Raw genomic sequence first — 20,589 nt, 5'->3', positions numbered from 1 at the left:
AGCAGAGCTTGAATCCCAAAGTTTTTTGACAGAGGTGAGAATGTCAGCCATGACCCAAGCTAGCACTATATTTAACATCAGTATTTTTCCTCGGATATATTTGGAAGCTGACATTACTTGTTAAATATTGCATGTTGTTTGAATAGGGATTATCAGATTAATGTTCTTTCAAAATAATTTGACCCAGTGGGGAGCAGTAAATTGGAACAATGGAACAGCCTAGTTGTGGCCAGCTTTCACAGATTAGATATTCTGGATTTTTCTAGTCTTTAGATTTAGCTTTAAGCAGAAGCTATTGGGTTCTCAAAAGAGTTGGAAGCTTCAGTGAATGTCTCCTAGCTGCTACTCTCTCTGAATTTCTTTTGATGTTTTTTCCTCCTGGATTGGAGAACTACATATAAGAATCTGTGTGTGAATCTTCCTTTTTGCCAAGGGGTGTGTTTATGGGATATTACTATAGTGGAACAGTTACTTAGTAATAGTTACTGTGTCTATTATTCTGTTAAATTTTCCAATAGAGCTAAGTTATTCTAAATTCTTCTTTCTTTGGTTGTATTTTAACCATACTGTTTAAATAAATTGTGTTTTGCTTAAAATCGAGTAGCTTGACCAGTCGCATTGCATCAGGAACAGACACTTTACATTTGCCTTTAAATTAAGAAAAAGTTAGGGTCTAAGCTACCTTCTTAAAATATTTTGAGGGGTCTGGTCTGGTCCATAACAGGAAAAGACTCTCAATTTTCCCCAAGTTTATGGCAAAGAAACAGTTAGGAGGCAATTGAGGAGGCAATTGTGTAGAACAGTAAGGAGTTGAGTGATGAGATGTAATTTCTCCGAATTTGAGTTGATGTAGCAGAAAATATTAGCAAGCAAGTGGAAACTTTGTTTTACGATCTTTCTAACACTGCTTTTATTTATTTCTTTTGTGTAATATATTTCAATCCAATTAAAGAAAAAGTTAAAGAAAATCTGCAGCCTCATGCATGTCTCAGTGATGGACTACCACGTTAAACAGAAACAAAACATATGATCTGTGAAAGCCAGGTTTGATTTCTGAGATCTGACTTGTCTGGTAGTATTATCAGCTGGGACTGTAACACCTTTAAATAGTGATAATGGCTTCATAAAATAAACCATAAGCATATCTGGTAGATATGTTTACAGCGCAAGGTCATATTTTTAAATTTACCTACTTTATTGTACAGGAGGATCCTCAACTTATTTGGATGAAGTACCTTTTAAAATTTCTCAGAAGTTTCAGTTCGTTGCTTCAGAAAAACTGTCTCCACTATCAAACTTCTATGTGCCTGATCACTCTGAGACAGTGATAAAAACACAGGTAAATCATAATTTGATATTTTTGTAAATGAATACCACTGAGCATTACATTGATGACATGCTTAAACAATATTACTGTGAAACAAAACCTTTGTTTTGATGGAATAATGTTGCTGTTATATAAATTGTGAGAACATGACGAATATTATATTTTCCATCTTGCTAAGCTACAGCAGTCCCTTCCTGTGTTCAGCATGTTATTTTCAGAAGTCGTAAGCTAGTCGTCTCTACACTCAAATTGAGTTGGCCAATAAGTTCCAAAGAATTTTTTTACTCATCAGCAGGATGTGGGCTTCTAGCATTATTACCTAATTGCACAGAGGGCAGTTCAGAGTCATCCACGTTACTGTAGGTCTGGAGTCACATCTAGGACAGACTGGGCAAGGATGGCAGATTTGCATCTGTAAAGGACATTAGTGAACCAGATGGGTTTTTCCGACAATCACCATGATCACCATTAGACTTTTAATTCCAGGTTTTTATTGAATTCAAATTCCACTATCTGCCGTGGTGGCATTCAAACCCAAGTCCCCAGAACATTACCTGCATCTCTGGATTAAATTGTCAAGCAGTAATACCGCTGGGCTATCAACACCCCAAGAGTTGTTTGGTATGTTATTTCGTAGGCTGTAGGAGTTACTTCTGTGGGCAGCATTTATTGTCTATCCCTAATTGCCCTTGAGAAGGTGGCCGGGAAGTGCTTTTTGAACCACACCAGCCTGCGTGATGTAGATATGCCCTCAGTCCTGATTTTCCATAGCGGTTTGATATAATTGAGTGAATTGCTAGGCCGTTCCAGAGACAATTTAAAAGTCAATCACATTGATGTCAGTCTGGAGTCAGGTAGCGAGGCACTATGCAAGGATGGCAGATTCCTTCCCTCAAGGACCTCAGTGAACCAGATGGATTTTTAAAATCCTATAATTGCACTATCACCATTACTGATAGGAGTCAATTAAGCATTAAATGTTTTAATTAATCAGAATCTTAATAACCAATGTTTGCTTCACCATATCCCCAACTAACAAATGAGCACTTGGAATCCCAACTGGCCATCTTAGAAACCCTGACAAAATAGTCACACTCAAATTTACCTGCACTCCCCTTCCTGTGCCTTTTTTCCCTCTTTCAATGAAGTAGGTGAGATTTCAGGTAATACTTTTAGCAATAAAATGAGAAAATTGCCAAGGACACACTGCAGGACAGTTTATAAAAAGAAACACTAAACTAAGTATATATCCAAGTGTATATCCTGTACCAGACCTGAAAAGTTATCTATTTCATTTCTAACATGTTTGTAATTGCAAGGTAACATTGGTCCTAAGGCACACTTAATACCAATATTGAAAGAAAGGGGTGAGATAAAAATTTCCAAAGTTGTACAGCAGTCAGATCAGTGATAGTCATGAGAAAATAATTGAGTGTTTTATTGAACGCTGTCATTTTTCACCTGAAACACAGAGGCCATAATGGGTAAATTTGTAGAGAAATAATAAATCACAACTTACAAATCTGACAGAGTCCTTTGAAGAGAAAGCTAAATTAATGGTTGAGGAGTATCTAAATGGGGATGATGTATTTAGTGATTATGAAGCTGCGTCCAAGTCTTTTAAGAACATATCAATGTGTGGATTTAATAGTAATTAAGCCAGTTAGATCTAAAAGTGGGTTAGCATTAGAGAAATGATAGTTATGGTAAAAAAATTAGTTATTGAGGAATCAATGACTAGTGGAGTTGTGCAAATATTCTTTCTGGATCCCTTGCTAATGTAAAATAAGGTGAAGGAAAAGTCAGGATCATAGCTGTTTAAATTTGCTACTGACATTTCAAACTCCATAGTTAAATGACCCAAATTGGGATTTTAGTGGTATTTGACCCAAATGACGTTGAATACCAGCTGATATTTAATTAGTTAAAACTAAGTAACACATTCAGGTGCAGGAAATGTGCAATATGGCTGCATGATCATTGGATGTCTGTTCATAAGAGTGAAGGCAGAAGAAGGTTGCAATGATTATCAATCATTAACTGAAAGTATCCAGTCAATACAAAGCTACTGTCAATGATAATCACATGGTGAAATGCAACCTGAACATTTACAGCGACTGTAAGTTGAAGAATATTATATGTTGATTCTTCATAACTTTGTGGCAGAACCCATTTGAAATGATAGGCAAATTAATGAGCAACCGCCAGAAAGATTAGAGATTAAACTGAAGCCAATGGTTATATTCTTTAAAAATAGATTAACGAATATCTGATTGTGAAAGAAATAAATGATTATTAAGATGTGTATTCTGTAATGGAACTCTGCAATAGCAATGCTACTCAGCAAAATGGGAATGTCAAGTTGAATAGGCTTGGAATTTCTCTCATTCAAGTGTTGTGCAGATGTTCTGCTGAACCTTCCCCACTTTTATTTTCACTTCTGTTCGAACCCAGTTGGGAAAATGCACTGATTCTAATCTCCACTACCCTTGTGATCACCACAAAGTTAATGACTGAAATGAAGATACAAAGTCCTAGTTTATCTGTCTGAAGTTAGTGGAAAACACTGGCCAGGTCCCTGTAGTTAACCAAAACTTCTCTTCATTAGAAATATATAAATTCTAATTTCAAATATGCAGCTATGAAGTATCAACATATGACTTCACTAGTTAAAACTCTCACCCCCTTTCTAACACCTAGATACATGTGCAGACAGACACAAACAAACCAAAACAAAGTTCTAAGGAAGGATCACTGGAACATTCAGCCCATCAAGTCTACACCGAGCCTCCGAAGAGCATTCCACACAGACCCACCTCCCCCAACTCCATCCCTGTTACTCTGCATTTCCCATGGCTAATCCACCTGGCCTGCACATCCCTGGACACTATGGACAATTTAGCATGGTCAATCCACCTAACCTGCACATCTTTGGACAGTGGAAGGAAACTGGAGCACCCGGAGGAAACCCACACACACACGGGGAGAATGTGCAAACTCCACACAGACAGTTACCTGAGGCTGGGATCGAACCTGGGCCACTGGCGCTGTGACTTCTGGATCCCGAATCAGTGCTGCAATGCACATTGACAACTGATCGCCATGCATGGAATGTTGGAGCAGCTGCACTGCTCCAACAATTCCCCACTCTTCCCCACTTCCCTTGGCAGAACAGACAGTGCTTTCCTGTCTGCATCTTAATTGGAAGGAACTCCCTGTGCTGTCTCCTGCTGGTCAGATCTCAAAAACCCAAAGAGATTGGGATCAGGAATAAGCCCAACTGACAATGAGAAACTAAGGCAGTCAGATTCAGTCTATCATTGCAGTTAACATGAGACAGATTTCAGTTTAGACAGGGGGTGATCTTTTTCTATGAAAGTCCCTTTGTTCTAAATTTTGTGTTGGAACACCAAATATATTGCAGTTGTTGCAAAGTCAGCAGCAGTCATTGCTAAAGCTTTTTGTGATTATCTGCAACAGTAACGGTAAAGAGACTGCACCAAACTGTTGGAAGTCCTGCAAGAGATATTCGAGGCTGCATCTCCCAGTTTCACTCAGTATAACTTTGGAAGTGGAAATGGATTTTCAAGCTTGATTTATGTCTCCAAACTCAAAACTGAAAGGATGTTTATAAGGAGTAGGGGAATAATGTGGGAGGACAACATTACCCTCAGCAATGATTCATTCTAGTTGGCTTGAATACAACATTTGCTATCTTTAACAAATTGCAGCACTAAAGCAATGTGGTGAAGACAAGTTATACCAAAATATATTTTAAAAATCTATAGTATTTTAGGTGGGGTGGAAGAGGAAATTCAAGAAATATTGCATTTGACAGTTTGTTGATGCTTAACCCACACAGTTACTTTTTGTTACTTTTGCCATGAATGCACCAGCGGATCAGAAGAATCAATGAGATCTCGATATTGCATAGTCAACGCTCAAAAACAGTTGGAAACCCATTTGCATCTAACTAACACATACCAATGCTTGCTTTTGTGACTTGTTTTGATAAGCATTTTTGATCTATCTTAGCAAGTATCCATCCAAGTTTTATTTGATTATATTTGGAATCAGATTTTCAACTGCGGCTGTATGAGATTAAGTAAACAAGCTCAGGTTACAAGTGGGTGTTAGCACCCACAGTCAGTATTCAGATGTCAAAAATATAGTTGTGCTCATGTTAATGTCACCTTACTTAGCAAGCAAAAGAGCTTAATATCATTGTACATGCTTTTAATTTAAGATTTACTTAAATAGGTTGCTCTGTGATGGATATATGCCTGAAAACAAAGTAGACTACTTTATTTCAGTGTTCCAGTGAAGCCCAACGCAAGCTGGAGGAGCAACACCTCATTTTCTACTTGGGGACCCTACAGCCCTCCGGACTCAATATTGAGTTCAATAATTTTAGGGCCTAAACTCTCCCATGTCCCAGCCCCCTACCCCACACACCAGGCCTTGTTACCACATAGCCTGCCACTACACACCCCCTGTTGTTAGTCACTAACAGTCCCCACTAACAACTACTCACCCTCCCAGCCTGATCGTTAGCAACTCCTTTGTCTGTCCAACTGTCTTTCTCTCTCTTTGGGCTCTATCCTATTGTTTACTCCCTACCCACCCACCTCCCTATTTTCTGCATATAAACTGACGTTTTCCCAGCCACCATCAGTTCTGAGGAAGGGTCACCGGACCCGAAACATTAACTCTGTTTTCTCCTTCACAGATGCTGCTAGACCTGCTGAGCTTTTCCAGCAACTTTGTTTTTGTTCTTGATTTACAGCATCTACAGTTCTTTCAGTTTTTAATTTATTTCAGTGATGGCCCAAAATGGTCACAATGTTGAATGAGTCCATAATGTGCAATGTTAAGAAATGATCAGTGGAGCTGTCTTCCTTCATTGTGTGTTCTACATGAAATTAAATATATCATCAAGACTAACTACTCAATAAGACACAAAAACAGAAATTGCTGTGAAAACTCAGCAGGTCTGGCAGCGTCTGTGGAGAGAAAGCAGAGTTAATGTTTTGGGTCCAGTGACCCTATTTTAGAACTCTTGTGTTGTTCAGTGCTATAAAATCAGTACAGAAGATCTTCAGTACTGTAAAAATATAATGTGAATTGCTCATGATCCTGCTCACTATCTCGGAGAAAGCATTGTTTTGTATGAACAGAACATAATTACACATGAAATTGCTTTAAGGCTAGAAAATATAATTGCTCTGTATTCTTCAAGTGATTGGAATTATTTTAATGAATTGTGTTGCAGATAAGAACTGTGGCTTTATTTGATAGCTCTTAATAAGCTTTTTGAGATGTCGTGGAAAGGGTAAGCTCTTAGAGAATGAGAGGTGAAACACAAAGTCAGAATAAAATATATAGATATTAACGTACTGTGGACTAATTTCCTAAAGAATGCGAAATCCATGGTATTCCAGTTGTTTTCTGGTAGCCTTTCTGCATTTATGCCTGAAACATGAGTTTCAGCAAACTATCCAAATAAGAAAGATGTCACAGCCTGAAACTGTCCTCATCTGATCACCACTCATGCAGACTTTCCACTGTAAGGCAGTGATCAGAATCTGGAATCATGACTGATTTTGCTGTCAATGAGTTGCCAGCAGATCTCCAAAACATTGCACAAGAAACATAGGATGAAATGTAAAAGCATGAAATAACTTGACTGAGACAACAAGATGTAGAGCTGGATGAACACAGCAGGCCAAGCAGCATCAAAGGAGCAGGAAAGCTGACGTTTCGGTTGTAGACCCTTCTTCAGAAAAAAAAATAACTTGACTGATTACTTTAACTCTGTATTACCGATATGTGTATTTTATCCGTTGGTCTTACAGAACTTGAGAATTGTTGATTAAACAAAAAGACATGCTGTCGAAAGTTTTCATCTTACACTCATTAGGGTAGATGCAAAAACACCAAAGTTCAAAGGGAGCAACAATTTTACTGTATGAATAAAGGTGCAAATTGGTTGGCAAATCAACTCCAATTAGTCGAGAATGCACCAGATAACAATTGTCCTCCACATTGCAATTTAATTCAAAAAGGTGCAATACTTGGGAATGTTCCTTTTACTAGCCATGGACAAGTTTCCATGCACCAATATATGTAGCTTCTAGCAAGCATAAGTGAGCCATGTTGTGACCCTGATTTGTGTCCCAAATTAGTTATGTTTCTTCAATAATTTCTATATATTGAGGGAACTATTATTCACTTCAGTCTGATGTCAACACTGGAAAATCAGTTGCGATTGCAACTTCTTTTCACTACCGTACCGAAAATATTTGAGTAACTCTTTTCTGCATTAAATGCCATGAATCCTCGAGCACAAGTTTGTAGGGATTTTACGCTTGTGCTGTATCCAAAACACTCAGTTAATACTTTACTGGTTGGTATTTTCTGAAGGATGTATTCTAAATTAACTTGGATTGATCTAACTACTCTGACATGATGAATCGCCAACATTTGCTGTTTGAAGTGATCCTTCCATCTGGTGGCAGCTGTGACCATTATTTGGTCTTGCTTCCATTCAAATTTATTGTGTGCATACTTAAGAGGTAAATCGACTCCTGATTTGGAAATGTTTTCACTTCAGAATTTTCACTTTCATGTTTTTCGCAATTGATCATGGTTTAGTTTTTAATTTCATTTTTCATCATGGGAAAGAATATTTTAAACTTGCTGTCTCATAAGGTGGATGCCAATTTGAATTCTTTAAGAAGAGTTTTTTGAAGCTTATTTTTAACAGATTTCCCTGAATTTTTCTTCAATTTTACCCATCTTCCTCCCTTTCTCAGGTTGTGCAACTTTTAATAACAAGAGTATATGCTCCACCATCTTCCAGGTTTTTTGTTACTATGAAGTCTGAAAGTGTTTCCAATGGATCCTCTCCTACAATAATCAATATGAAATCGCTTGTAATTTGTAGTTACTGATGAAGAAGCAGTGCCGTTCATCTCACCAACAACTTCCTATGAAGTTTCACAGACATTTGAGTAGAATTTGATCTAATGTGGCATCTGATTTAGTATTGTATTATCTACAGGGAATCAATGATGTCTCTCGGCAGGAAAGAAACAGGAAAGGCCCTCAACATCTCAGATTGAAGGATCTTCATTGAGACACTGAATATCCATATGGGGAAAGCATAGCATAAATTCATTTTTTTTTAGTAATTTAATTTAAAAAGTGGGTGGGAGTAAGAGAAAGATGCAGTCAGAAAAGGTGAAAGAAAATATTTTATTTTTATTGTTACATCTCAAGCAGAAATTAATTTAAGGAATGGAGCTCCACACTTGTTAACTTAAATTTTCGGGTTAAATTTGTTTGTTTCATAGTAATAATCACAAATCTCACCATTAGAGCGTCTCTTCTGAATTCATAGGGCCTAACCTTTGTAGTGTGTTAAGTCAGTAACTAATTGTGCTTTAAGTTCAGGTCATTGCTTATTTTTCACTGCTGAGTCCAGCAGCATAGTCTGTGATAATAGCCAAGTGAGGAATATTGTAATATGAACCACAATTTTTGGATTTTGTGTATACATGGCCTCTGGAAATCTTGTCTGTTTTACTGCAGTGTAACAGTGAATGCTGTTAGCCTTTCCATCATTAATGTGAAATCCTGGCCAATGTGCATTGCTAATGCCTATCAAAGGACAGTTGTAAATGTCAGACACTTAGTCAATATCAGACTTTCTCTTTTGTTCTTCTCAGCTCCAGGTGTTAGGATGTAAAATATGGATCTTCATAGAGCACAAATCAAACATTAAAGTTTTCAAGCTGGATGCAGAAAATTTGATGTATATGTAGGCTAGTACTTTATGAGCTGACTATGCTGATGACACCACAGCACCAGCAGCCAGGACAAATCTAAGCACACTGATGGACCAAGGATGTGTTCTTGAGTTGTTCTGTAATTGCAAGTTATCAGTTTGTCTGTTAAGTAAACGTGTTTAGGATATTTTAAAGCAGAACCTATACTCCTTACCAATCTGGTATGAGAGTACTATTTCTGTACTTTTAAGGGATACAAGACAAGAATATGACGTGGTGATCAACGGTGATTTTTCCTTAAAGTGAAGGCTGTGATGCAAACCTAAAACCCACAGCCAAGATTTGAAACAGTGCAGAAGTTACATTTACACTAAGACCCTAGGGGGGAAAAAAGTATGACTACACAAAAGATGCTGGTTAAACACAGTGAGCATTTGCTTTGTGAGCTGATCTGTGCGATGACTAGTCAGTTCTGAATTGGTCTATAGAAGGTACAAGGCCATGAGTGCAACTATCAGTGCCATTCCTGCACAAAAAGAAAATTTCACAGAATAGTAAACCTTAAGCCACAGCCGAAAAGAGCACAGAAAATTTCCTTTTTTTGAATAAAACAGCTGCATTTTAGAATCCCACATTGTAGCATTATAGTCTTGCTGTCATATAACCCTTATACATTGGGAGCATTTGGAAATGAGAGGCACCTTGTTAAAACATGTAAGATTCTTAGGAGGCTTGACACGGTAGTAGCTGAGACATTGTTTCCCTTTGTGGGGAAGTCCAGGACCAAAGGACATAACTTTAGAGTAAAGTGTTACCCAATGAGGAAAGAGACGAGGTGAAATTTCTTCAATCTGTGGAATCTGAGACAAATACATTTTTAATCAGTAAGGGGATCAAGGATTATGGGGAAAGACAGGCAAGTGGAGCTCAGGATTTTCAGATCAGCCATGAAAAGTGGGAGGCTTTCAAAAGTGGGATGACAAGAGTTAAGGGGCATTATGTTCCTGTTAAAGTGAAGGGTACGGCTGGTAAGATTAAGGAACAATGGATGAATAAAGATATTGAGGTTCTAATCAAGAATAAAAGAGAATCTTGTCTTAGATGTAGACAACTTGCTTCAATTGAATCTCTTAATCGATATAAAGAGTGTAGGGGCGTCCTTAGAAAGAAATGAGGAAGGCAAAGAAGAGATATGAGACAGCAATGGCAGGTAAGGTTAAGGATAATCCAAAGAGATTCTACAAATATATTAGGAGCAAGAGGGTAATTAGAGAGAGGATGGGGCCTCTTAAAGATCAAGAAGGTCATCTTTGTCTTGAACCCCAGGAGACGGGAAAGATACTAATTGAATATTTCGTGTCAGATTTACTGAGGAGAAAGAAATGGAGGCTAGAAAATGCAGAAAAATAAATTTTAATGTTTTAAAAACAGTTCAGATTACAGAAGAGGAGTTCAGGAGGTCTTAGAGAATGTAAAGGTGGATAAATCTCTGGCACCTGATCTAATGTATCCCAGCACATTGTGGGAAGTAAGGGAGGAAATTGCAAGACCCCCTGCAGAAATATTTTAATCATCTATAATTAAGGGTGAGGTGCCTGATAACTGGAGAGTGGCTAATGTTGTACCTTTGTTTAAGAAAGCTTGTAAGCAGAAACCGGGGAACTATAGACCTGTGAGTCTGACTTCGGTTGTGATTAAATTGTTGGAAGTGATTATAAAAGATATGATTAATGGGCATTTACAGAGGCAAAAGTTGATTAGGGGTAGTTAGCAGGAAAATCATGTCTCACAAACTTGATTGAGTTTTCTGAGGAAGTTACCAAAAAGATTGATGATGGCAGAGCAGTAGACATTGTTTACATGGATTTCAGTAAAGTCTTTGACAAGGTTTCGCATGGTATACTAATTAATAAAGTTAGGTCACGTGGGATTCAGGGTGTACTTGCCAATTGGATACTTAATTGGTTTAATGGCAGGAGACAGAGAGTAATAATGGAGAGTTGCTTTTCAGACTAGAGGCCTGTGACCAGCGATGTTCCACAGGGATCAGTTCTGGGTCCTCTTTTGTTTGTCATTTATATAAATGATTTGGATGACAATATAGAAGGCATGGTTAGTAAGTTTGCGGATGACCCCAAAATTGGTGGCATAGTAGACAGTGAAGAAGGTTTTCTAAGATTTCAAAGGGATCTGGATCAAATGGGTCAATAGGCTTTTAAATGGCAGAAGAAGTTCAATCTGGATAAATGCGAGGTATTGCATTTTGGTACAAAAACAAGAGAAGGGCTTATACAATTAATGATAGGGCCTTGGGTAGTGTTGTCGAACAGAGGGACCTCGGGGTTCAGGTACATAATTCTTTGAAGCTTGCATTACATATAGAAAGGATGGTTAAAAAGGTGTTTAGCACGCTTGCATTCATTGCTCAGTCCTTTGAGTATAAGAGTTGGGAAATCATGTTGAGGTTGTACAAGAAATTGGTGAGGCCTCTTCTGGAATACTGTGTCCAGTTCTGGTCACCCAGTTATAGGAAGGATATTATCAATCTGGAGAGGGTTCATTAGAGATTTACCAGGATATTGCTGGGAACAGAAGGTTTGAGTTATAAAAAAAAGCTGGACAGGCTGGGATTTTTCTCACTGGAACGTAGGAAGTTGAAAGGTGACCTGATAAAAGTTTGTAAAATAATGAGAAGTATAGACAGAGTGAATTGTAGACAGAGTAGTTGTCTTTTCCCTAGGTTGGGGACTAGGAGGCATATTTTAAAGGTGAGAGGAGAGAGATTTTAAAAAAGGCACGAGGGGCAAATGTTTTACACAGAGGGTGGTATGCATGTGGGATGAACTTCCTGAGGCAGTAGTGGATGTGGGTACAGTTACAATGTTTAAAAGACATTTGGATAAATACATGAATAGGAAAGGTTTGGAAGGATATGGGCCAGGAGCAGGCAGGTGGGACTAGTTTAGTTTGACATGATGTTTGGTGTGGACTGGGTGGACCGAAGGGCTTGTTTCCATGCTGTAGGACTCTATGATCTTATTGAATGCAGAGCAGACTTGATGGACCAAATGGCCTACTTCTGCTTCTATGTTTTATAGTTTTATGCTTTAGCTTTCAGACTTGGGGTTCTTTCTTTCCTACTCTACCAAGAAATTGCTCCCTTAGACTCCCTCTAATCTTCATTTGTATATTTATCTCTTTCCATTACCCACGGGTGACTATTGTCAGTGAGTCCTAGGAATTCCAACAAACTCTTCTGTTTACCCACTAAGTTACATAACACTGATCGCTGCTGTAGAGCTGGTTAGTAAAAATTACTCCATCTCCTCTCGCAGTCTTGGCAGCATGTGACTGCTGAATCAGAGTCACATCATCTTATACACTATCAAATCATTAACATAGACATTCTCATTTTATTGTAACGGTCATCATTTCAAAGCTACTCCCACTGTATGTTTGCTATGTAAGAACATGAATGAAATAACAATTCTGAAATATTGCTATTAATTTCTGCAGAGTTCTGTCCTATGTCCATTGGAACGTTAGCGGCAGATTCACACAGGTCCCAGAGAAGAAGGATTTAGCAGATCATAAGATCCTTGTGGAAATCCAACCCTTATGTCTTTAGCACAGCCTCTACCTTGTTTTTGACTAATTTAATTTGCTATTTTTTGCAGTATGATTTCACTCTGGAAAAGAAGATTCTGGAATGGCTGCAAGACTGTTCCCTCAGAGAACCTCCAAGGCTTACACCAACATGTCCACCATTTTGGCTTGCTTTTTCTGATCTTGGGGAAGATGACACAAATAATAATTCCCAGCGCACTAAAGTTCAAAACGACCATATGGTTTTACAGACCAAGAGGTTCAGGAGTTTCAGTGTGACAGACATTAAATATGTTCGCGCTACACCTGTACAATCAGACTCAGAAAGTGATGATGGATACTCAGAGGATGATGAACTGTCATCGTCTGATGAAAATGAAAAGCAGAAGCTTCCTTCAGCGCCGCATTTCAGGAACAAATTTAATCTTCATTCCAGATTGCTAGATGGGAGACCAGCCTCGTCCCCTTTCAGTTCGGATAGCCCTTCCAGAGGCCAGCACTGTGAGAGATGTCTTAGTGCTAGTTTAACCCGACTCCCTCATATCTCTGACCATAGGCCGTCACCTCTTTGCAACAATATTGATAATGAGGAAGATGTTTGGAGGCATAGGTCAAACTGGTCACAGGGACATACACCAAGAAAATTTTGTAGAAAATCTCTCTGTCAGCACCAAAACAACAGAAATGGCAAGAATATGAACTCAGAGCAAATTATGATTGGAAGTCCACCGTTATCCTCTATGCGATGTCACCTGGAAAGATCATTTACGTTCAGGGCAAGAATTCCACTCAGAAAACACAAATCACCACTTCTGGTAAGAACTAGTGGCATCTTTTAGTAACTGCAGTGTGGCGTTATCCAGCTTGAAATCATTCTTCAGTGCAAGTTCAGATATAGTATAGTAAATTAGTTACTTCACCAATGTTCTTCAGAGAAGGAAATCTGCAATCCTTATCTGGTGTGAACTATATGTGACTCCAGGCTCACACTAACGTGATTGATTCTTCACTGGCTTCTGAAATGGCCTTGAAAGCCACTCAGTTCAAGAGCAATTAGGGATGGATGTCCAAATTCCCAGAAAGGAATAAGAAAATACTTCTCAGTCACAAACATGTTCTTCCTGGTCGCAAAATATGGCATGTTTGAGAATGCCCAATGATTGTGATGATAGGAATGCAATTTCTCTTTTGATAAGGGGACCAGTGCAAATCTAATTGCTAACTCATTGATGAAATTGCATTTCAGGGATCATTTGGTCCTGAACCAATTATTCCCCAGACCTCATCAGTGCTTCTGTAGAAATTGATATCCGTTTACTTATCATGATCGAGTAAGCTCACCCCTAGGAACAGAATTCCTTTCTATGCCAAGTGGAAAAAAGACACATACGAATTAAAAAATATATTTAAAGTTAATTATCTCAAGTAATGTATCCGTAAATTTATCAGGATATATCTGGTAATTAAGCCTGGTTGAGGGGTAACAATCACATTGAATGAACTCTTGTGGTACTCCGGCGTAGATGGAAATTTGTCTCAAAGCTCAATGTCAGGAGCAATTTGGGCTTGTTGTCTGGTTTTCATCCCTCTGCCCAGCTGCAGGAAGTATCTTTGACTGGTGTCTCTCTTGATGCAAGATGTAGGATAGAAATAGGGGGAAGAATGAAGCATTGTCCTACTTTTCTTCTCTGTGATTAATGCTACAATACTGGGCTAACTGGATTAATTTTTAAAACCAATATGCTGTGATCTTTCTAAACAAAAAATAAAAAAAATGCTACCTCTCTTTGTAAAGCTTGTATGCTTTTCTGCAGTGTAACTGGAAGCATCATTCCCTACCTGTTTGTTCCATGGTAAACCTTCATAAATCACTGGTTTGCTTTCAACTGAAATATAGTGTCCAATTCTGGACAGTGCATTTTAAGAAGGATGCGATGACTTTAAAGAGGGTGCAAAAAAAATTTACAGGATGGTTCCAGGAAAGAGGGACTTCAGTTATATCAATAGATTAGAGAATCTCAAGTTGTTCACTTGAGAAAAAAGAATGTTCACAGAAGATTGGATTGAAGATATTCATAATCAGGAGGATTTAGTTAGAATGCAGAGAAGGAAGGGTCAAAAATTATAGGACATCCATTGGAGGGTGTGAACAGGAAACATGACGGAAAATGCTTTTACACAGCAAATGGTATAATCTGGAATACACAGTCTGAAAAGGAGATGGATTCAGTTGCACCTTTCAAAAAGGAATTGGATGAGGAGCTAAAGGGGAGAAAAATTGCATGCCTGCGGGGAATGGACCAGGAGTGGGATGAGCTAAATTTCTCTTGCAAAAGAGCCAGCAATAGTTTGGGGCTGAATGTCCTCCTCCTGTGCTGTAACCACTGTATAATTTGAATTTACAAATGGCATTTTGTTGAAAAGGACACTAAAATGTTGAGCAAGGCAATCGCCCAGACACCAAGATAATGGTTCAATCAACATAATACAAATTCAGTTAACAGGATCAATCACATCCTTCCTACATGATTAGTAAAAGTCAAGTCAGTTAATAAAAAGATCCAGATTGTTATTTTACATCTCAACATGTTAATCACATCCTTTCTTACCATTGTCTAGTTCTGACTATGAATACCAATGTTTCATGTTGTGTTGAGAACCTTGACGTCTCAGTGCTTCATTCTTCTGCATCATCTACACAATCCAGAAAAAGTCTCTTGAGTCTACTTGTAGTTTATAAGCTGCTATTATCCATTTTCAATCACATCACCTTTACACCAGAGTAACTTGTACATTCATGTCTTTCCAATTGGGATGAAAGCCAAATAAATAATTATACATTCAAAAGAGTTGGCCAGGGTACAGTCAAGTATAAATTGTATCTCCTCAAGAGGCTACTAAATTAACTCAGCCCCACAAGAATTTTTAACAAAATGTTTTACATTATTATTGCCAAATAGAGTTATAGACCCATTGCACTTCAAAGTTGGAGATGACAACGTCAGCCTTGAAAGAACCAGACCAGACTAAATACTTCCCTGCAGGAAGTGGAAGTAAACAAGAGGTTAGTTATTCTGGGATGCTTTGACCTGCCTCCTGATGGACAGTGCAGAGCAGCTTTGGAAACTGCTTGTTATAGGCAGACCCAGTGGAGAAAATGCGTCAGCAACAAGAGAAGCTTCAAATAGTCATTTGGTATTACAGAATATTGAGTACTGCTGGGAAAAAAAATCATAAAGTACTGAAAAGACACACTTGCACGTACTAGACGCTACATGTATTATATACAGGGTCCTGGGAATTTTTTTGCAGACAAAAATTTGATCTCACATATTGCTCCAGTTGCAACCAAACAAAATAAGTGACAAGGTCAGAAGTCAGATGACACCAGGTTATAGTTTCGAGGCAGTGCTCCGAAAGCTTGTGATTTCAAATAAACCTGTTGGACTATAACCTGGTGTCATCTGACTTCTGACCTTGTTCACCCCAGTCCAACACCGGCACCTCCACATCAAAAGTAGGTGACAATCGTTCTTTGTTTCATTCCTTAGAGCAAAGTCCACCCAATCAGAGTCAATCCTGGGTTTAAATTTAAACAAGGCTTTGCCATTAACTCCCAGTCATCATCTAACTGGCATATTCTCCATGTTAATGCTTCTAGAGCCAACGTGCCAACTAATTAGCACACTCTTCTCATATAGTATTAAATATTACTCTCCTTTTCACTGGTATTCTTGCAAATGTCCTGATGAGGGCAAATTGAAAAGCTTCAACAAAATGTGTCCTTTTACAGCAATACTAAAGAGAAACTTCATTAATTACTACTATTGTTTGATTGTGTTCTGGATGGGCTGAGCATCGAAGTTCACAATTAACCCACAAGCACAGCACCATTTTTCTGCAACTCATCACGACAGACTCTGCTGATTCAGTATTGGAAAGGATCTTTATTAACATGTTTCCAGCTGTCTCTCAAAACTGCTGACCTTGAAGAAGCAATTTGAAACTGCAAGGTATGAATGTCAATGATGGAAAGTGAGCCTTGGTGTATGTTTAGTTCGACTGAAAAGCATGAAGTTGAAATTGGTCCATCTTGACAGAGAAGCAGAGAAGAAAGGGAACAATCAATTTGTGATTGACTTACATAAATCCCCAACTACATATAAATCATTATACAATAATCTGACCCCACTGGGTTAAAAGAGGCCAAATTATTGAGTGATAGCATGTATGTGATGTCAACACTTAGTGATAATCATCGTATAATTCAAATTAAGGTTTGCGTTAAATGCATAATTAAATAAAAATACATAAAAACTGAGAATAATTTGCTTTCAAACCTTGTGATGTTAAATGAACCATTAAGCTATAATTCAAACAGCTCTTGCTATTTGTTATTTTTAACATGACTTATGGTATTATGATCTAGTGGTCCGAATTGTATGGGTAATGCCTAATTGATATTAGTACTGGACAATCAGATCAGCAACAGGAGCTGGGCTGAATAGATCATAAATTATTATTATTATTATTATTACCTATTATTACCTATTATCTATTATTACCAAAGCAATCTTTTATAAAAGCATAAGCACACAATGATGTAGTCTTTGTTTTAACAATAAAACAAAAGTTTATTAACTAGAGAAATTAAGATAAACAGGGGAAAACTGTATTCCTTTATAATATTGATTCAAAAGATTTTTAAACAAGCAGTAGAATTAACCCAATCACACTTCATCGATACAAACAGAAACAATAGCTTTGTATTGGAATCTGTATACCCTGATACAGCTTACAAATATTAGAGTCATAGAGCTGTACAGCACGGAAACAGACCGTTCGGTCCAACTCGTCCGTGCCGACCAGATATCCTAAATAAATCTAGTCCGATTTGCCAGCATTTGTCCCACATCCCTCTAAACCCTTCCTATTCATATACCCATACAGATGCCTTTTAAATGTTGTGATTGTATCAGCCTCCACCACTTCGTCTGGTAGTTCATTTCATTCACACACCACCCTCTGTGCGAAAACGTTACCCCTTAGATCCTCTTCAAATCTTTCCCCTCTCACCTTAAACCTATGCCTTCTAGTTTTGGACTCCCCCATCCTGGGGAAAAGACCTTGTCTGTTCAACTTATCCATGCCCCTCATGATTTTATAAACCTCCATAAGGTCACCCCTCAGCCTCTGACGCTCTTGGGAAAATAGCCCCCGTGTATTCAGCCTCTCCCTACAGTTGAAACTCTTCAGTCCTGGCAACATCCTTGTAAATCATTTCTGAACGTTGTCAAGTTATTGCAATTCTTAGAATATCAAGTGTTGTACCTGTAGCAAGACCGAGTCCAGCTAATTTTCCAAGGAAGGGATGCTCTCTTTCTTACTACTTCGATGAATTTGAAGTAATCAAATTGAACTCATCTGCTGGAACTGAAGGTGACTCTTTCTTAATTATTATTATTGTGATTACTGTTAGGCACCTGATTTAGGTTCCGTCTGGTGCTATTCTATCCCTTATATTGCTTCAATTTCTTTTTGTCTTTTTTAAACTTAAAAATCTTATCTTCAGTTCTTTTCCACTGACTGTATTCTAATGCACTTGCCGAGAATTAATAATAACTTCTTACTCAAAGATAATTTTATTACTTTAAAGTTCTTTTATTCCATCAAAAAACTTCTCAGCACTTCAGAGCTTGATGCATGCTTCTCTCTTGAATGACTTACAGTCACAGACTGAAAATGACATTCAGAACTTTCAGAGGGAAAGTTCTCCCCCAGACCCTCTGGGTAGTTCCCCTAAGGACCTCTGCGTAACTTCCTCTCATAGATATTTAAATTTTAAAAGTTAATTGTTAATTCTAAACATACAGAAAACCCAAACATGTAGTAAATGATATTAAAATGCATAAACACAAATCTCACACTTTCATCACAATGGTGAAAAACAGAGGTGGGCATCCCTTAATAATCGGCCCAATTATTTTTAACCAATGTATGCATTAGGCATAGCTGTTTGGCGTTGATTTAATCTACAAGCTGTAGGAAGTAGTCAGAAAGCTAACTTCACTTTTTACATGCAGAATATGCCACATGATCAGGACCATAGATTGATCAGAAGGACCAAATTATAAAAAGTTGCTGCGCCATCTTCAAAAACGTTCTGACGGGAGGACATTGATCTGAAACAATTGCTCTGTCTTCCTCTCCAAAGATGCTGGATATTTCCAGCATTCACTACTTTTAGTTGAAAATCCTGCTTGCACAGGAGATGACATTCAGTTACAATGCACATTTGTGAAGCTGAGTAAAAGCATTCATGCTTTGGCTCAGTGATTAGTACTGCTGCCTCACAGCACCAGGGACCCAGGTTTGATTCCACCCTCAGGCAATTGTGTTGAGTTTGCACATTCTCCCTGTGTCTGTGTGGGTTTCGTCTTGGTGCTCTGGTTTTCTCCCACAGTCCAGAGACGTGTAGGCTAGGTGGATTAGCCATGGGAAATGCAAGGTTATAGGGATAGAGTATGTATGCTCTTTGGAGGATGGTATGAACTTGATGGGCCAAATGGCCTGCTTCCACACTGTAGGGATTCAATGTCCTCCTTGTCCAATGGTAATCATACATCAGATAACGCAGAAGAGAGGATGAGACAAGTTTCCTTGGTGTACTCTTTTTGTTTTATTTAATTACAATCCATTTTTTAAAAATCAAATATTAACAATATGCTGTGTCGTTTTAAGCAATTGTGCCAATGCAAAAACTAGAGAAGTGGCTTACAAATTGAATATTGAATAATCTCCAAGCGCTTAGTCTCAGTTGGAGTTTTCTCTGCAGACTACACCAAGAAACCGGAATTATGTTTCCAAACTGTAAAACACCGCAAGCTCAGCCACAATGCTGGATCAATTTGCAATTCCTTTAGTCGACTCCTCTTTTCAAAATCTTCACATTTCTAAGCATTTGCTGACAGTGAGGAGTGATTCTACTGCTCTGTGATGAGATATTAGATAGGGACCCTCGAAACAGAGAAATGTGAAACCATGGAAGATTTAAATAAAGAACAAATCCTTTCCTGGATGAAAACAAACAAAACTCTTTTGTCGATCTCAAGGTTCTCTGTATGAAATGCACTGATAGATAACTTGTATTCTGAATGTTTATTTGTTCTTTCACAGACCCTCAGTAAGCATTCCTGCCTTCCGGCGCCTCCGTCAACTCCAAGACCTTTATATTCCCACAAAACTCTCCCAGACTCTACTGCTGACCTACTACTGGCACTGAGTCAAAAAGAGCAGGACCTCATCCAGCCACTGATGAGACAGGGCTACCCAATAAGCAGAGTGATTTGGGCAATCCAGAACGTGGGACAACAAAGCAGAAAGCAGGTGTGTTTACCTCTCCTTGCTTAAACACAGCGCATCACACCAAAACCTATCTTTTTAAAACATATATTTTTTAGTTTTTTTTCCTTTCAAAATGTCAAAATATTGTACAAGCAGAAAACTAGAGCTGTTCAAGGTTTATGGGAAGAAAATGAGAGTATGGTATTCAGATCGAGGATCAACCATGGTCATATTGAATGGTAAAGCAGGCTCAAAGGATCGAATGGCCTACTCCTAGCTTCTATGTTCTATGTTACAAGTTGGGAGGGTGGTCACTCTCATGGATGGACAAATTAGTAAGGGAGCTCACATCGGACTTTGAAACCAACCTCCAGTGATTTTGGGTTTTGCAACACCCCCTGATAGGTGATACTTGAATGTTTCTGGTAGTGAGGGGAGGATTGGGGGCGGGGGGGGTGGGGGGGCGCGGTGGGGGGTGGAGGTGGGGCAGCATTGAATTCAGTCCTTTGTTTCAACACAGCA

At 38.4% G+C, this 20,589-nt stretch overlaps 1 protein-coding gene across 1 annotated transcript in view; it reads left to right on the top strand.

The window, feature by feature from the left end:
- Positions 1-20,133, top strand: part of ubap1lb (ubiquitin associated protein 1-like b) — a 25,515-nt gene extending 5,382 nt beyond the window's left edge. Inside the window, exons 2-4 of the mRNA XM_020522310.2 lie at positions 1,206-1,339; positions 12,795-13,538; positions 19,900-20,133. Of these exons, the coding sequence (XP_020377899.2) occupies positions 1,206-1,339; positions 12,795-13,538; positions 19,900-20,133 (1,112 nt within the window). The remainder of the gene's footprint in view (positions 1-1,205; positions 1,340-12,794; positions 13,539-19,899) is intronic.
- The last annotated feature ends 456 nt before the right edge of the window (positions 20,134-20,589 follow it).

This window comes from Rhincodon typus, chromosome 33 (genome assembly GCF_021869965.1).
Source record: "Rhincodon typus isolate 14 chromosome 33, sRhiTyp1.1, whole genome shotgun sequence".
In the NCBI taxonomy this organism is placed as follows: Eukaryota; Metazoa; Chordata; class Chondrichthyes; order Orectolobiformes; family Rhincodontidae; genus Rhincodon; species Rhincodon typus.
Note: the sequence above shows the minus strand (reverse complement) of the source record. Positions and strands in the feature narration are given on the sequence as shown.